The following is a 19,697-nucleotide window of genomic DNA, read 5'->3' on the forward strand; positions in this document are numbered from 1 at the left end:
TAAGATCCTCTCTTTGTCTTTTGCTCTTGGCACTTTAATTATGATGTGTCTTGGTGTGGTCCTCTTTGGATTCCTTTTGTTTGGTGTTCTCTGTGCTTCCTAGACTTGTAAGTCTATTTCTTTAACCAGGTAGGGGAAGTTTTCTGTCATTATTTCTTCAAGTAAGTTTTCAATATCTTGCTCTCTCTCTTCTTCTGGCACCCCTATAATTCGGATGTTGGTACACTTGAAGCTGTCCCAGAGGCTCCTTACACTATCTTCGTATTTTTGGATTCTCTTTTCATTTTGCTTTTCTGGTTGGGTGTTTTTTGCTTCTTCGTATTTCAAATTGTTGGCTTGATTCTTGTGATCCTCTAGTCTGCTGTTGGGAGTCTGTATAAAATTATTTATTTCAGTCAGTGTATGCTTAATTTCTAGTTGGTGCTTTATCACAACATCAAGAGTCTCATTAGATTTCTTGTAGATCTCATTAAGTTTATCGGCAGTTTCTAGAAAAACCTTAAAAGTGTGGTTTTGAACTCTATATCCAGTAGTTTGCTTTCCTCCATTTCTGTCATTTGTGTCCTTTTTCTTTGTCTATGCATTTTTTATGCTTCCCTGTGTTGATAAAGTGTTTTTCTGTCCTAAGTGTCCTCTAGGACCCAGTGGTTCAGCCTCCCCAATTACCTGAGGAGGACACTTTTGGTGCACCCCCTTGTGGTCTTTGTGCACAGTCTTGTTATAGTGAAACCTTGATTATTGTAGGTATCACTGGGAGGAATTGACCTCCAGGCCAATTGGCTGTGAGCATCCACTGTGTCTGCAGTGGGAGAACTTCTGTGCTGTAGACACCCCTCTAGGGCAAGACTTGCATCAATGGCCTTTGGTGCTCACTGAGTCTGCCCTCTGAGTGTGTCCTTTATGGTTCCACAGAGCTGCAAACTGGATGGTCCCACTCTGACCTCTGGGTACATTTGCTCCTGGATCTCTAGGGAGGTGCTAATGTAGCCTCTGCCTTAGGCTATCCAGCAAAAGCCTCCCTGCAGGGCTTGGGCGGGGCGGGTCCCAAGGGATCAACAGGGCGGGGCTAGCAGTTATGGCTGCTCTCAGAGGCCCCACTTCTCAGTGTCCCGGTAATTGCTGCAAGCCCCTCCAAGAAAAAGCTGCCCTCAAGTTCTGACTGATTCCAGACAGTCCCTTTTCTCCCGTATGAGTCTGGGTCTCCAGAGACTCACCCAGAACTGGAGCTCAGAGCCTCAGATTCCCTCCTGATTGAAAACAACAACCGCGCCCTCAGCCACCAGCCTGCTCTGTGTGCGCCTCTGTACCTTAATATTTTACTTCCCCACTGGGCCTCCTCTGAGTCTCGGTATGCTTTTCTCTTTCCTTCTAGTTGTAGAATTTCCACTCAGCCAGCCTTCCTGTGGTTCTGGATGATGTCTGTTCCAGCTTTTAGTTGTATTTTTGAAGTGGTTGTTAGAGGCAGCAAACTCCAGTGTTTACCTATGCCGCCATCTTGGTTTCTCCAGGGCTGTGAATTCTAAGGAAGGTCTTGAGTGCTAAAGTGAGTCACTGGGCAGTCTGCTTCAGTGTGGTTTTCACAGTCCTGACTCCAGCAGAATAAAATGGATCCACATCAGGGATGAATAAAAGCAGTTATGCTGCAATTTTAAAATACTGTAACAACAATTACTAGTAATTTTAAAACATATTGGCTGTCTCTAAATGGGAAAAGAACATTTAGATAACCACTACTCCATCTCATGTACAGAGGCATTTAAACTAAAGGATTTAGTTGGGCTCTAAATAGTTACAAGTCTTCCTCTTTTTTTTTTGTAAACTCTAAACAATCATTAACTGAGAGATGTTGTCATTGATTTCACAGCTGTATAATTTAGTTGTTGTGCTTTTGTTTTCTGCACACATATTGACAAGTTATTCCTGTTGAACAAACTCTTTACGACATTCAGTTTTATTGCTTCTATGACATTCATCTTAACTCTAGGACAAATTGTTCTTTATCAGGTGCAATAGTTTCTTCTGTTAAGTATATCTTACATGTTTTCCCTTTTTTTCATTTCTTTTTGATATTAGCTTCCTACCTTTCCAGTCAAATGAGAATAGGCAGAATTCAACAATTCAGTAATTATTTCTTTATTGCTCTTAATGAGATAAGGACTAATTTTAAATATCACCTAACTAAATACCAAAGATAGGTAAAACATACATACATTGATTCTTTTTAAAAAGTTTCCTTTGACTTCAAAAAATTAAACCTTTTTGTCATCAAAGTATTCTTTATGCTCACTTTCATAACATTTTTAAATGCCTTTAAATCAAAACAATAAGCTTCCAGAAGAATAGGAAGCAAGAGGTAATATAATTCTTCACTCTTTTGCCAGGATGAGATGCATACAGTTCTTTACCATCTCATTTAAAAGCTCTAGTGCCCATCCAGTCTCTGCAGATGGAAAAGTTAGGAATCTACCTACATTGTCCACTCAGAGGAGCAGTGCTCATTACTTGTTTTTATGCAATGCTTTTTAAATTTATCAATCTTTCTTTATTTCCAAAATCATGCCTTTTACTTTAAAGACAGTATCTTCTTATTGTCTTCCAGCCATTAGTTTTTTAACTTCTCTAATCTTTTCTCCTCTTACTCCCAGATGCAGTTGTAAAATACAAAGTGGATTTCTATCATATTCCTGATTAAAAACTCAGAAAAATCCCAATTTATGTAGAACCATTTCTTTCATTTTTAGTATTATTCAAGATTCATTAATTTCTAGAAAAGGTAATTATGGTTCCAACAATTGCATGTTCTCACTTCAGTCCAATGAAGGAACGAGAGAGCTACATAGATTTTTGTGTATATTATACCTATTAAGTTGTAATGACTAATTCATTGCTTTAGTCTATGTGTCTAAACACAATATGATTCTGACTCCAAAAGCACCTGACTAGTGTTGGTTAGTTTCTATTGAAAATGCATACAGAGAGTTCTGATTCATATGATTTTTAGAAGTTTTTTTTTTTTCTTAAATCAGCACATCATCAGTGTTTCAGGTTGCCATGAATTTCTGTAGCTACTTTCCTTATACCAATAAATTCAACTTTGAAAAGTTTTAAATTGTTATATTATGCTTGATATTTTGCAACTGTGTTTTTTATTTTTTTCAGTTACCATTTTTAATATTGACTCATTTCTCACTTAATTATTTGATGTCAATGAGTTATTTCACACTGGGAAAAATAAGTCAATAGATTCACTATAAATTTTTTTCTTCCACTAAAGTGAGCACTGGCTAAAATAATTTGAGAATAATGCAACTATAGGGTAAATATAAAATGTCTTATATCTAACGAGACACTTCTTAAATTAGCACTGACCTGACTTCCTATCTTATTTAAATACATGCATTGTGTCAGCCATTGTAGTATAAGAACATTTCTATGCTTCAAAAGGGCACAATTTGGTAGGAAAGATGGGTACAACATGTTACAGCCATGGCAGATCCTGTGGTTGTTCTAAAATATTGTCTATCATATATTCATTTTTCTCCACCTAAGTCCATACCTTACTTTCCTTCTCTTATTTTTCTATGAGCCAACCAACACCTTCTTCTTTAAGATCAATAAAGATGTTGTTAGATGTGTCCCCTGTGAAGCCCACCTTTGATCTCAATAGACAATATTATTATTTTATAGAAGGTTCCATAGTGTGTGTGTGTTCTTTTTTGTTGTTGTTGTTTGTTTGTTTTAACATTTTATATTGTATTTCTTTTTTTTCTTTTTTTGATTAATCTTCACCTAAGGATATTTTCCCATTGATTTTCAGAGAGAGTGGGAATTGGAGGGGCGCAGGGAGGGGAGAGGGATGAGAGAGAGAAACAATTTGAGGAAGACACATCAATGAGTTGCCTCTTGTGCACACCTTGACTTGGGCTGGGGATTGAACCTGCAATCCAGGTACATGCCCTTGGCGGGGAATTGAACCCATGACCCTTCAGTGCCTGAGCTGTTGCTCTAACCACTGGGTTATGCCTGCCAGGGCAATTGTATTTCTTTAATTGTTTTGTGCATACTTATTTATAAATTCCATTTTATGGTTCCATTATCTGTAGTCTAATCCTGCTGTTTATTGTCCTTCTTAGTCACACATTTTCTTGTGTGCTATTAATGTTGTATTTTTAATTCATAATCATTGAGGTTTTAGTTGAAGAAATCTCTGCAGTCTCAGTTGAAAGCATGTTCTTTAAGAACATAATTTGGATCTACTGAAGGACTCCAGTGGTATTACTAGCCAAGGATGATTTTTTTCTTAATGTAGTATTTTTGTCATTTTCTTATGCTGGTGAAGAGCAGCTTTATTCTAGGATACCCTATGACTGAGACTGCTGTTTTTACTGATCTTGGTTGAATGTGGTAACCTAATTTCTAACTTTTCATCTGAGACTTGCCCATTAACCTCATCCCTTATGGGTCTAAAATTCAGCTCCCACGGGTACAAAGCAACAACACTTCTTTTTTCCCTAAGCTTTTTTTCATTGCTTGGTTTTCAGGTTTTTGTTCTTTGATCCCTGAGGAATAATTCTCTCACTTGCTTATAAGCCTATGTATGCACCTAAAGCATAGTTTTGTTATATATTAAGATTGCCTTTTTGTACCAGGAGAGTGACATGTAATAGCTTCTTATCTTTTACTTTGCGCTTTACCCATAAAAGCATTTTTGAAGCCTTAATTTAATTACTTTTCGAAAGCTATTTGCAAAATAGAATAAATGTACTTTTGCACAAATTCTATATAAAACTTTGAATGACAATTTTCCCTATGTATATTTTAAGAATATTTTAAAATCCATCATCTTTATATAATCATACATAATATATCTAAAAATTTTTGGCTAGTTTAGGTAATGAATGTAATTCTAGGTCAGTTAGTCTAAAAGCATTTAAAGTAGAACAGTGTTGGTTAAAAATAAGATGACTATAAAAGAAATAATATTTCCTTGACATGCTTGCTGGAAGGAAAAAAAAGAAAAACATAGGCCTGGAGGATCAAAAAGAAAAAGAAATATTACAAATTCTTCCCCTGTTCAACCATGCCTGGTTGTAAGAGTCTAGGATTATTATAAAGGTATTTTCTTAGTACTACTTTGTGCTTCCTACAAAATGAATATGAAAACATTTAATATGACTGTCTGAAAAACCAGAGAGTAAATTTATGTGTATGGGTGATTTTTTATTTTAAAACCTGAATGGATATTTCTCCAAATTGAATGGTTATTTTTAATAAAAACCCCTAGCTCTTTATTTAGACTAGTACTAAATACACCTCTTTAGGAACATTTTGAGAAATTCGGTCACAAATACAAGTTGTCAATGATATTTTGGTATTCACTTCTTCATTCAGTATATTATTTTTCTTTCATCTGGATTTTGCTCGTAATCTTGTGACCATGAATATGTCCTATCATTTATTAAGTGAAAATATCATACAAGATAAAAGGAGCAATAAAATGAATGTGATGGCTCTTTTCTGGAGACCTCCTTCTTTGCAAGGTTCTTTGTATGAAGTTGATAATTGTTTTTCAATTCAACTTGAATAGATATTTATAGAACATTTTTTAATGCACACAATGTTGATGTAGAAGATTTTTAAAAATTGTTGCTAAAATTCATACATTTAATTCAATTTATTTAATTTTACTAGTAAACTTGTAAAAAATTAAATTTATTTCATTTTACATTATGTTTTTCCTGGTAATCCTCTTCAGGATAACAGAGACCGTCACTTCCATTCTTAGTGTTCAAAATTCATTCTTTGTCTGTGATAAATTTTTATGATTCAACCTTTTTGTAACCCCTAGATGACAAATAATGAAGAAATATAAAAAACTAGGCAAGAAAAGTTTCTGAACATAAGAATATAGGAAGAAAAACCCAAGAGGGCACTTAATATTTAATTTTAATAAAATAAAACAGGACAGATGTGGAATGAGGGATGATAAGTGTAAACTTATTAGCTCATCATCAGTTAATAATTACAAAGCTATTTGGAAAGTATGAGAAAATGTAAGCAATTTCTATGAAGACAGGTCAGACCTCCTCATTTATTGTATCCTTGATGCCTAGTATACTACTTGGCATTTAAAAGGGTCTCATAAATATTGTTTATTTATTATATAAATGCAGTATTAGTAAAAAAAAAATAGAATGTGAGAAAAATCTACATTTCAGAATGCTTGTAATTTGGACCTATAATTACAAATTACAAATGGTCTGTGCACAATTCAGTATAAAAATACAGACACACACACAAAAGTAACAATACACAGATGTTTTATACATATCATATATGCTATATGCACTTCACATATTCTTAAATAAAAACTGTATTATTGCCATAACCGGTTTGGCTCAGTGGATAGAGCGTCGGCCTGCGGACTGAAAGGTTCCAGGTTCAATTCCGGTCAAGGGCATGCACCTTGGTTGCGGGCACGTCCCCAGTAGGGGGTGTGCAGGAGGCAGCTGATAGATGTTTCTCTCACATCGATGTTTCTAGCTCTCTGTCCTTCTCCCTTCCTCTCTGTAAAAAAATCAATAAAATATATTTAAAAAACAAAAACAAAAAACTTTATTATTGACCAAAGTTCTGTGTTATTGTTGAGTTCTGTTTGAATGATTTTGAGTTTACTGACTAAAAACAATGAAAATATAAACAAGATTTTTTATTTTCACTAATTTTTTTTACAGAGTTGGTCATTCAGTGCTGATATACTTCTTTTGGCTTCTTGGATGCCACATTTTTAAACTTTTCTTTTATTCACTGGTTGTTCCGTGTCAGGCCTTTGTGGGTGTTCACTGCCCCCACATTTCTTAACCTTGGATTGCTCCAGTGGTCAGGCCTAGTTTTCTTCTCTATCTTCTCACACTCTCTTGATGATGTTGAGTCTCAGGGCTTTAAACTTAAAATCTATATACATGCCTATGGTTAGCAAGATATATCTCCAATCCAGGTTTTTCCTGAATTCTAGACTAGTATATTCCACTTAATGTCTGCATTTAGAGCATTCAAACTTTTCAAAATTAACTCCCTGATTTTTGTCCTGGCTGGTGTGGGTCAGTTCTTTGGAGCATCATTCCATACATTGGAAGGTAGCAGGTCTGATTCCTGGTCACATATCTGGATTTCAGGTTTGATCTCTTGATCAGGGGGCATACTGGAGGTGAGCAATCTATGATTCTCTCTCGCTCTCCTTCTCTCTTTTCCCCCTTTCCCTCTCCCTAAATATTAATGAACATGTTCTTTAATTTTGCATAAATTTCTAAATATATTTTCCTATATCAAAGATAAAATTACTATATACATAACTTTCTAATTATTTACAAATCTTGGGAATTAATTTATTCATATTCTGCTATGACAGCAGACGTATTAAAATGATGTCTTTTTTAAAAAATATATTTTATTGATTTCTTACAGAGAAGAAGGGAGAGGGATAGAGAGCCAGAAACATCGATGAGAGAGATCGATCAGCTGCCTCCTGCACGCCCCCCAGTGGGGATGTGCCCACAACCAAGGTACATGCCCTTGACCGGAATCAAACCTGGGACCCCTGAGTCCGCAGGCCGACGCTCTATCCACTGAGCCAAACCGGTTCGGCTAAAATGATGTCTTTTGAAGTGAGGACTAAAAAAATAATAATAACTCCCTGATTTTCTCCTCCTCCCAAATGTGTCCCTCACAAAGCTTTTTATCTCAGTTGATGGAAATTTTAATCTTCCAGGTTTTAGGCCAAAACTTGTAATCATCCTTGATTCTTCTTTCTCTCTGAGCCTGCTCATCCAATCAACCAGGAAATCTTCTGGCATCTATACTCAAAATTCTCCAGAAAATTGATTAGATTTTAATAATAAGACTTTTCAGATACAAGAGTTACATATAGAACTCCTAGCAGAATGTGGTAAAAGGGCCAAAAAGAACAAATATGTTTAATTGGAATAAGTCATCACTTAAATGTATTCCTTCTGTTTTCAGGAAAGGCCTATGCTCCAGAATTCTATTACGATACCTACAATCCTGTTTGGCAAAACAGACACCGTGTTTATTCCTATAGTCTACAGTGGACACAAATGAATCCTGATGCGGTGGATCGGATTGTGGCATACCGGCTGGGTATTAGGCAGGTGAGAAATTTAACTGTTGGCTTTTTTTTTCTTTGTGATTCTTTGTGAAGACATTGTTACTATTGTTAGCTGCCATAAAGTATTAATTATTTTGCATGAATTTCTAAATATATGTCCCTATATAAAAGATAAAATTACTCTACACATAATAGTTTCTAATTATTTACAAATCTTGGAAATTAATTTATGCATATTCTACTATGATAGCAGATATATTAAAGTGACATCTTTTGAGCCTTCAAATCCTTCATCACTAGATATGTTATAGAAATGACATGTTATAATTGTTATGAAATAAACATGCAAGGTGTTCTAACACTTTCTTATACTGTATAATTCTTTGTATTATTTTGTAAGAAGCTAGAAAACTTACATTTTATACTCAAGATATATATATATATATATATATATATATATATATATATATATATATATATAAAATATATGATGTTTTAAAGTTAATGTAATATGTATGAAGGATAGAATAATTTTAGTAAAATTAGAAGAAACAATCAAGTGTGATTGATTTCCTCAGTAGTTGAAGATTATAGCTTATGTGAAAATATTATATTTTTTCAAATGTTAAATTCAGTTATCCTTTGTTGGTATAAATAATGTTTTTGAAATTTAAATGTAGGTCTTTACAGTGTTTTCTGTTTAGTGTATTATTTAGGGTTACTTTCATCACAGCAAAACATTTTTGAAGATTTATCTATTAGTTGTATCTCACAACTTTACATTATCCATAGATTTATAAGGTAGGTTTTCTACTTTATTAAGGAAATAACAAAATAGCCTTTTGAGTTTGGACAGTAGAAAGAAAAAATGTTGTTTTGAAAAAGACTGATCAACCATCAGTAATCCACTCAGGTATACTGTCATCAAAGCAATGTTTTCCTGTCTGTTTCACAGTTATAATAAAAGATAGTTTAAATATGTACTTTATTCCAATTAAGCAACATATTATGTTGAATATTTTTATTATACATGTCTGACAATCAAAAACTATATCTTTTCCTGTAGAATACATCTGTCATTTGATCAACACTGCTTCCTTGTCTAAGTATTCCTAGGTCACTGATAGCAGAGAGCAGTGGGTCTTCAGAAACTTTCTGTTAGTCCTCATTTACTTCACCCTCTAAGTAAATCTGAGTAAATCCCAAATCCATATCAAAAGTGTTTTAATTTGTTGATAATTTTCCTTGATAGAGAAGACGATAGAGTCATAATTTCATTTTTAGTTTATCACTCTCATCCTCACTTACATTTATTGGAATATCTGGTAACTGCCCATGGCACCCTGTATGCTGAAGGGCTGCCTGTTGTAAGTATTCATACTTTACACAACTCTGCATCAATCCCTTCCTTTAACATCCCTCAGAACCTTTGTTCCCCAGTGTCTCCATTGTGTATGCCCATTACCTTCTCTGTGATTCAATTTTAACAGAAAAGTAGTTACCATTGGAGTTTCCCCATCAAATAGACAGATATTAGCAGAATTAGACTTCTCCAAAGAGGAATTAAACTAATTAAACCTCTTCCTTCTCATCCATCTCTTGTATTCATTATTAATAAACTACCTTCTGTAATGTTTGCTGCTAGTATTGCTGTTATTTTTCATTGACAGTTTCTCTCTTTGATTTTCCTTCCCTACCATAAGCATCTCCTCTAACTTTTGGTCTTTATGTGTCTGATCATAAATGTATGCAGTGACACAAATTTTCCAGTCACTGTGTTCTTCCTGGTGACCTAATTAGATAATTTCCCCTTCCTCTATTATTTTAGAATAAATTATATATGTGTGCACACTTGTAAACAAATTCCTCTTTCTTATGTTTGTTAAAATTATAAATTCCAGACATATCTGGTCTCCAATTTTAGCTAATCTAGCCTTAGCATTTATAAGCTATATAATCTTGAGCAGATTTCCAAACATGCCTACACCTAGTTTCCTACCTGGTAAATTGAAGATAAAAATAATACCTATTGAGCAATGGGGGAGTAGAGTAGAATACACTCATTACTTTTCCCACAGGCCAGGGTCCCTTGTACATGGCAATTTGCATAAACATCTGTTACAAGCCTTGTACTCATCTGCCAGGGTTGTGTAAGGATTAAAGAAAAGAATGCACTTTAAGAACTTAACATGTCTACAATTTTCATTTTAGTTTTATTTAGTACAATATATATTCTAGGCCTAAGTATTGTTCTAAGCTATGATTTAAAAAACATAATTTGTAGATATTTTTCACTGTCTTATTTTTACTTCAAGCCAATTGTCCTTCATAATATCCATTTTACTGATTCACATTTTTCTTTTCTACTTTGAGACTTAGTTTAAAGCCATATTAATTGTATCAGTATATCTGCTGCTAATACTGCTCTTTCCAAGTTTGTGAGATTTATGTATCCACCAAAGGAAAAAAAAAATTCTGGTGTTTAAACCACAGTCCAGAAAATTCCTTTTTCTTACACAATTTTTGAAGCTAATTCTTTACTTGACGTAGATAGCATTCATTTCTCAGCTTCTTTGTTCTTAGGATTTTCATTTATATTTAGAAATAAGGATTATATTTTTCTAGAGTGATTTTTTAAATTTTTTATTGATTAAGTTATTACATATGTGTCCCTATTCCCACATTACCCTCCATCCCCCACACTCATGCCCTCACCCCCCTGTTGTCTGTGTCCATTGGTTAGGCCTATATGCATATAAGCCCTTTGGTTGATCTCTCCCCCCTCCCCCCACCCTCCCCTACTTTCCCTCTGAGGTTTGATCGTCTAATTGATATTTCTCTGTCTCTGGATCTGTTTTTGTTCATCAGTTTGTGTTGTTCATTATATCCCATAAATGAATGAGGTCATGTGATATTTATTTTTCTCCAACTGGCTTATTTCACTTAGCATAATGCTCTCCAGTTCCATCCATGCTGTTGCAAATGGTAAAAGTTCCTTCTTTTTTCTTTCTTTCTTTTTTTCTTTTTACCACAGCATAGTATTTCATTGTATAGATGTAACACAATTTTTTAATCCACTCATCAGCTGATAGGCACTCAGGCTGTTTCCAGATTCTAGCTATGGTGAATTGTGCTGCTATGAACATAGGAGTACGTATATCCTTTCTGATTGGTGTTTTCAGTTTCTTGGGATATATTCCAAGAAGTGGGATCACTGGGTCAAATGGAAGTTCCATTTTTAGTTTTTTGAGGAAACTCCATACTGTTCCCCACAGTGGTTACACCAGTCTGCATTCCCACCAGCAGTGCACAAGGTTCCTTTTCTCTGCATCCTCACCTGCACTTGGCGCTTGTTGATTTGTTGATGATAGCCATTCTGACAGGGGTGAGATGGTACCGCATTGTCTAAGGTTTTTAATAATGTCCTATTTTAATGGGTAATGTCATTCAGGTACCATGTTTTGCCATGGGAAAGAAACGTTGATACATCTTTTGGGGATGTCTCAATACAGTGCTGTCCTGCAACATGACAGGAAGGTGATGTTTGTGGATGTAGCATAAGAACAGAAAGAGCATTGCACACTTCTCTTTCCCCCTCTACCATATTCTTTACACTTAATCCTCACGTGAAAAATCTGTATATGCAAAATAGCTTCAGTACAAAACATTTCTTTTGAAGATCCCCCTATATACCAGTTAGTGATAATAGGGCAAAAACATTCTAGACAATGAAACTGATATAGTTCTTTAAAAATATTTCATGTAATAATAAGGGGGAAAGGGTATTCATGTAAAATAGGTTATTTTTCTATATTATCTTAAGAAATTTAGATTCCTTTTTTCTAAGGTATGTACATTTAGATATCAACATTGTTTTAAGACACAGTCACTTTTGAATTCTGATCTGATGTTCATTGTAATAATGATTTTATATTATATGCATATGGCTTTTATAATCTCCCAAGCTATCTCAGAATCTTGAATCAATGAGTTTTTGCATGTAATCAACACATTTTGGATGATGTTTAAGTAAACAATGTTTGGAAGGTTACCTAAGCAACATGTTTTAAAAATGGGTATTTTCCCTAATAATATAAGATCTTTGGTTATGAAATCAAGTTTTCTTCAAGGGATTATTAATAATTTATGTTACATATTTTATTATTTTAAAGTCTTGTTTTAGCCTATATTTTTATTTTGAGCCTATATGTCTAAATAATGTTTTTCTATCAATAAAATATTTAGGTTATCTAGTGAAAAGTATCTTTCCTTTTAATTAAAATATGGCCTTGATTATACATTTTTCTATTACACAATTTCTGGAAAAAAAAATTGATCCTTGAAGACTAATGGGTGAGTTCTAAACAGACTGACACACCTTGATATGAGGTTTGGGGGGATGAGAAGAGATAAAGTAAAAAACTTATGTACTTTATGCATAGCCCATGGACATGGGCAACAGGGTGGTGAAGAAGGGCCTGGGGGCGGAGGGGGGTGGAGAGATGGAGGGTGAATGGGAGATATCTGTAATATTATCAACAATAAAAATATATTAAAATAAATAAATAACCCTGCTTTATTTTTAATCTAGAAACTGTAAGAACTTTATTACCTATTTTTAAAATCACTGCTGTGTTATTAAACCCACAGCTGGAGCTGTTGGTAAGCCGAACCTAGCATTTCTCGAGCTTTCTGGTAAACTTAGCTGACTCTTGATTAAAACTTTATGGTCTATATTTAAATATGATGAGGAAAATTGTCTCAAAATTTGAGTATTGGCTTATACACTTTTCTTAAAAGTTGCTGCAGTGTCTGTAGGAAAAAGCATTAGAACTCTAGAATCACTGCTTTAAGAAACTTAAAAAGAAAGAATATATCTTGTGAACTTAAAAAATTATGTGTGGAAAAAGTTTTTTCAAAACCATAACGTCCTTAACTTATATTATTTTAGGCTAAGCTAAGCAATTGTTTAATCTCCTTAGACAGCATTAGCCTCTCAATTATATGTGTCATTTGTTGCTTAACAGGAAAGAGAAGAAGGTTATTTGAATGTCTGCTTTCCTTGGTATCTAATGAATTAAGAAACCAGAGACACTGTTTCTAAATTATCTGAATATACCAAACAATGTAAACATAACTTGACTCCATTTGAAACATACACAACTATAGTTTCTAATAATAAGTATTTTAGAGTTTTATACAGTTTTATTTTTATACTCTGCCATAGAGACACAGAATAGATGTGATTTTTTGACTGTCATGTTTGGAAAGTAGGATATTTTATTGAATAAAATGCCTTAACTTCCCCTGTACCTGTGTTCTTAAGTCTGATATATTAAAATGCTTAGAATTATCATATTCATTTGCTCACCAACCAAACTTTGAGTAAATTAATTATAGTAATTACCAGGATTTAAAAAAGAAATAGTGTCCTCAATGCTTCAGTGAAATAGAAAAATGTGCAAAATGCCATAGAAAGAGGTGTGGGAGCAGCTGATTCTGCGAAGCAGTGCGGTAGGGTTAAGTGACATGATCGCCAAGGTGGAGACTGGTTTGTTTGCTAGTTTTTATAGGTTTATATTCAAATTTCCTTCATAAATAGCAATCGCTAATAATTACTAATCAAAACATTACTACTCCCAAGTATACTTTTGGTGTAATTGATTATTGGGTTAATTTATTTCACGTTTCATTTTGATCTTCATACATGTGACTTTAATGACTGAGCTATAGTTTATTTCTCCTTTCATTCAAAACATTTATTTGTATTTTATTAAATAATTAATCACATTGTTTATTAAAGGCTGAATATTATAGTAGATCATAGTAATTAAATTTTATAAATTTATTATGTACATAAATATCCATATACATAAAACTGTGATTAATAATATTGCTAAGTACCTTGTTTAAGGTGTTGATAGAAGAAATAAAAATATTGAAGAGCATACAGTGTAATTAGTTGGTCACAGGGGTGACTTTTATGCTTTTAGCAACTTGCATGATGAAATACTAGTTTCTATGTCACAGTATATAAATGCTAAGGAAAATTGTAGGGTAAAGTTGAAGTCAAATGAGAATAATGTACATGATACCAAGCCAATGGGACTAATTTTCTTGAGAGAAATGTTAAGAAGATTCACTTTAAATAGGACATTTAATGTTAATCTAGGGAAACCTGTGGAGAATTGATAGATAACATGGATTCATTGTATAGTCTTAAATCATGAAACAAATGACATCTATAATCTGTTCATATTATGCATAGTATATTGTATGATATTACAAGAGAGGCAGAGACCTCTATTTGAAGTAAGATTTAGATGAGAATAGTGAAGGGAGAAAATGTAAAATAATAATTAGAATATTTCACATTTTTGACCCTGAATGTGGTGGAAAAATGAGCTGCCTAAAAGAGACTTGGAATGAGATAATTAAATTATTGACAGAAAATAAAACTATTGAATCAAAGTTTTTAAGTATGCTCACATTTTCAAATTAGACTTGTTAAATTTGAGTAATAGAGGAACATAAAACAAATAATGGTACCCTAGTTAGGAACATGCTACTAAGAATTTGAATGAATACTTCCCCCTTTTTTTTAAATTAAATCTTTATTGTTCAGATTATTACATTTGTTCCTCTTTTTTCCCCCCATAACTCCCCTCCTCCCAGTTCCCGCCCCACCCTCCGCCCTCACTCCCCACCCACTGTCCTCATCCATAGGTGCACGATTTTTGTCCAGTCTCTTCCTGCATCTCCCACACCCCTTTCCCTCCCAAGAATAGTCAGTCCATTCCCTTTCTATGGCCCTGATTCTATTATGATCACCAGATTATTTATTCACTTGATTCTTAGATTCACTTGTTGATAGATGTATGTTTGTTGTTCATAATTTGTATCTTTTACCTTTTTCTTCTTCTTTCTCTTCTTAAAGGATACCTTTCAGCATTTCATATAATACTGGTTTGGTGGTGATGAACTCCTTTAGCTTTTCCTTATCTGTGAAGCTCTTTATCTGACCTTCAGTTCTGAATGATAGCTTCACTGGATAAAGTAATCTTGGTTGTAGGTTCTTGGTATTCATCACTGTGAATATTTCTTGCCATTCCCTTCTGGCCTGCAAAGTTTCTGTTGAGAAATAAGTTGACAGTCGTATGGGTATTCCCCTTGAATATTTAAGTTACAGGTTAGAAGCATTAGACATGAGACCTGGAACTGGTAAAAATACAGAGACATAGCCCTGGCCACTGTTTCTCAGTGGTTAGATGTTGGCCCACACACCAAAGGATCTCAGGTTCGATTCCTGTCAAGGGCATGTATCTGGGTTGTAGGTTCGAAGCCTGACCTTGGTAGTGGCAAGTTCAGGAGGCAATCAATCAATGCGTGTGTCTCTCTCTCATTGATGTTTCTCTTCCTCTCCCTCTCTCTCTATCTCTCCTCCCTCTCTCTTACTCCTTTCCACTCTCTCTAAATATATATATTCACTGGAAAAAAATATCACAGGGTGAGGATTAGGAAGAGAGAGAAAGAATTTACTGCATGAAGACAGTAATGATAGAAGTTCCAGTAAAAAAGGAAGAACTAAGAGGTAGAAAAATCTGCCAATGTCATGGGAACTAAGTATGTGAATGTGTGTGTGTATGTGTGTGGGTGTATTTGTACTTTCAAACAAAAATTTTAAAGATTATAAAACCATAAATTTTAAAAATACCTGATGCTGACAAGTCACTATTGTTGTTGTTTTGTTTGTTTGTTTTTTGTATGCTTTTAAATTTAAGATAAATAATTAAGTTAAAAAAGGAATAGGGAAAAAGTTACAGATATGTTTAACATTCCAAGGTCAACTGATTATAAATCTAATTACATTTCCCTGAGCTATCCTGGTTGTCCACTTGAATCAGAATTTTATGAAGAAGTGAAGGCTGATATATTTCCTTGAATGAAAGAATATTTCTTAATTGTTGAAATTGTATGTTTTACAGTCAGTGAATATATTTTACAGTATTATGGATTCTAAGACATAGATGCAAATCAAATAAACTTTCCAATAGACAGGTGTGTTGTGTGTGTGTGTATGTGTGTGGTGTGTGTTCTTAAATGACTGGAAGTGTAGCATTCAATGAAAAACATTTATTCAACTGTTTTTAAGGGAAAACGAATGATCAAAACTTGAAATGGAGAATGGAGTTCAGATTATAGTCTTTTTCTAATTTTCATGCTTCAACACTAGCAAGTTTTTTGAATACAGATTTACTTATACAGTTTTAGTCTATATTTATATTTTCTGTATTTTATTTCTTAATGGTCTGAACACACTGTCTTCTTTGTGTTATAGAGTCATTCCAATAGTTGATTATGAATCAGAATCATCTGGAGGGTTTGTTAAACAATTGGGCCCCACTCCCATAGTTTCTGGTTTGGTGGGTCTGGTTGTTGCCCAAGATTTTATATTTCTAACAACGTTCTGTGTGATTCCGCTAGAGCTGACTTGGGGCTACCCTTTGAGAACCAATGTTTTATATTGTCATACTATAATGAAGAGACTGTGATTAGATTCCATCTTAATCTTGTGGCTTTTCCTTATACTAACATTTCTATATGATCTCAACACAAAAACAGTACTCTAAGTACTGCTTTAAGAACAGTGCTTGGAATATGGTGCAATTTGTGGAACAAATGAATTTGAAATTTACCTATTATAATGGCTGATATTTGTGTCCTTCTCAGACATGCATTCTCTTCTTATGCCCAGATTGAGGCATTTCCAAATCAGTGATTAATAAAATATTGTTCTGGATCAATTCAGGGCTTACTGTGATTTTCAGAATTTACTCAGTGTGAGAACTAACCTAAATACAAATATTTTCTTTAGCTCTTCTGGGCAAGATATACACAGTTCCTTAGGCTTATAATTGTATATACTGGTATTTCTAACCATGTTTTACAAGAAACATATTAAAGAGGCATTAAAATTTACTTAATTGTGGTATGTGTAACAAAAATTTGTATTGGGTTGTTTTCTGATTACTAATTTGAGCCTTTGCAAAGGAGTGTGCGTACTTTAAAACACAACTCTTAAGTGAATTTTTCTTTGAATTTCAAGAATAAATGATTTTCAGATATGTCTTAAATTGATAATAATTTCTATTGCTTCTTTTTTAAATTATAAATTACTAATAGTTTAGCTTTATCATTTTTCAGTTGTATTTCTTAAAGTCTTAAGTTGTCTTAAATGTGGAGTCATACATATTTTTAAATTATTTTTATACCAAAAACCTGACTAGTTTTTAGCAGTCAAAATAAAATATTTTAACTAAAATGGCTGGAACAATATAATTACATAAACTGAGTTACAGTTACTTGATAATGGCTTGCTAGGTTTGAGTTTTGTGCTCTGTTTTGAAAAGTTGAAACAAGAAATGCAAAATATCAAAAACTATTTAAGTTGCTTTAATTTACATAAGTTATGGAAACCATTTTTGAAAAGATGGAAGCAAGAAGTTGAGTAGAAATTTGAAGGTGATACTAGTAGTTTGAATATCACAGCCATTATTCTTACTAGCTATGCTTGAAGTTTTACTAGTATATTATAGTATGATCCTATGTTATGTGCTTTACATATGTTAACATAATTAAGCTTAAAACAATACAATGAGATAAATACTACTGTTGTTGCTATCTTAAGGACTGAGAGATCATGGAGTTCACTAACTCATCCAAGATTGAGGAGTTAAATCAAAGATGAAGCTGGGATTTGAACCCAAGTAATCTGGCATGAAGTCTGACAAGTGTAATTAAGCTGAATTCCATCTGAACCTTGTGTCTTTATCTTTTCCCTCCTCCTATCCCTCCTCCACTTACTTCTCCACTTCTTCCTACTCCTTTATTTTCTTCTTCATCTTCTAATGGTAGACTTGACCTTGTTTTCAAATATCTCTTGCATTAATATTCTGTTTGAAATTTTCTTTTTATTAACTTTAATTGCTATTCATATATTAAGTTAAATACTTCTATATTTATGCTAATATAGTTGAATATTATGTTTTTTATTTTTTAATCTCTTCTATATATGAGGATATATCTGTTTTTCCACCCACAATGTATACATGTCCTTAATTTGTTATTTTATAAATTACTCAATTATGATACAATATTAATATCTGTTTTTACTTTTAATTATAAATGAGGGAAAATTAAAACAATTCTTTGGTTTCAGAAGAACTAAATATATAAATTAGAAAAATATTACATTATAGTACTAAACACAAAAAATCCTGGGAAATTGGCATTATCACTGGTTATGTGGGGTCTTTTGTGGTTTTATACAAACTGTTTAGGTGCAGAAAAGTATTAATGAAAGTAAAGTTATGTACACATATGTTCTGCAGAGACATCATTGGGAAACTGGAATGTTAACCTTATTAGTCTAATTCTAAAAGCTCTTGTCTTAGCGTTTATATTTCACTGCTACAAAGGTCTATGTAATTCAATGAATTATTAGAATGTGAAATTATAGGGTTTGGTTGGAGATGAAATTACATAGTCAGCATGATAGAGCTCTATCATGAAGAGCTATATATGTCTATTCACTTTTCCCTTCTACTCTATAGACAAAAAAAAATGCTTATAAATTAAAAATACCAATACAAGAATAGGGATTTGCTTTGCCTTAAATAAATGAGGCTAGACAAAATGGAATTAGATTTATTTTTATTAAGTTTATTAGGGTGACATTAAATAATGAAATTAGATATCTTTCAAGTATACAGTTCTACAGTATATCATCTGTATTGTGTGCCCATTACCCAAAGTTAAATCTCCTTCTGTCACCATATATTTAACCCCCTTTAAACTTTAACTCCCCCCTCTAGTAACTAACATACTGTTGTCTGTCTGAGTTTTTGTTTGTTTATTTGTTCATTTGTTGCTTTCAGTTTTATATCCCACATATGAGTGAAACTATATGGTTCTTGACTTTTTACTATTGGATTTATTTTGCTTAGCACAATATTCTCAATTTTTTTTCAATGGCAATGAAAAGAATTAGGTAACTATGAATAATGTAAAGGACCTATACAAGACATTATTACAAGAAATTGAAGAAGACATAAGGAAGTGGAAAGACATTCCATGTTCTTGGACTGGAAGAATCAGCACAGTTATAATGTCCATACCCAAAGCCATATACAGATTTAATGAAACCTCCATCAAATGCTCAAGGTATTTTTTAAAGAAATAGAACAAAAAAAAATCATCAAATTTGTATAAAACCACAAAAGACCCCACATAACTAGGGAAAAAAAGAACAAACTTGAGGTACCACACATTCCCTGACTTAAAATTAGACTACAAAGTGACAATCAAAACGTCATGGTATTAGAAGAAAAACAGACACAAAGACCAATGGAACAGAATTGAAAGCACAGAAATAAATGCACATGGACATGAGCAAATACTTTTTGCAAAAGAGCCAAAAAAACAGATAATAAAAAAATAAAAACCTCTTCAATAAATGATACCGGGAAAATTGGAAAGTCACATGCAAAAGAATGAAACTAGACTATTTGTC

At 33.3% G+C, this 19,697-nt stretch overlaps 1 protein-coding gene across 1 annotated transcript in view; it reads left to right on the plus strand.

The window, feature by feature from the left end:
• MDGA2 (MAM domain containing glycosylphosphatidylinositol anchor 2) overlaps positions 1–19,697 on the plus strand; it is a 944,924-nt gene that overhangs the window by 830,672 nt on the left and 94,555 nt on the right. The window contains exon 10 of the mRNA XM_081087224.1: positions 8,020–8,168. Coding sequence (XP_080943350.1) covers positions 8,020–8,168 — 149 coding nt within the window. The remainder of the gene's footprint in view (positions 1–8,019; positions 8,169–19,697) is intronic.

The sequence above is a fragment of the Myotis nattereri genome (assembly GCF_964212035.1).
Source record: "Myotis nattereri genome assembly, chromosome: 1".
NCBI classification, from domain to species: Eukaryota; Metazoa; Chordata; class Mammalia; order Chiroptera; family Vespertilionidae; genus Myotis; species Myotis nattereri.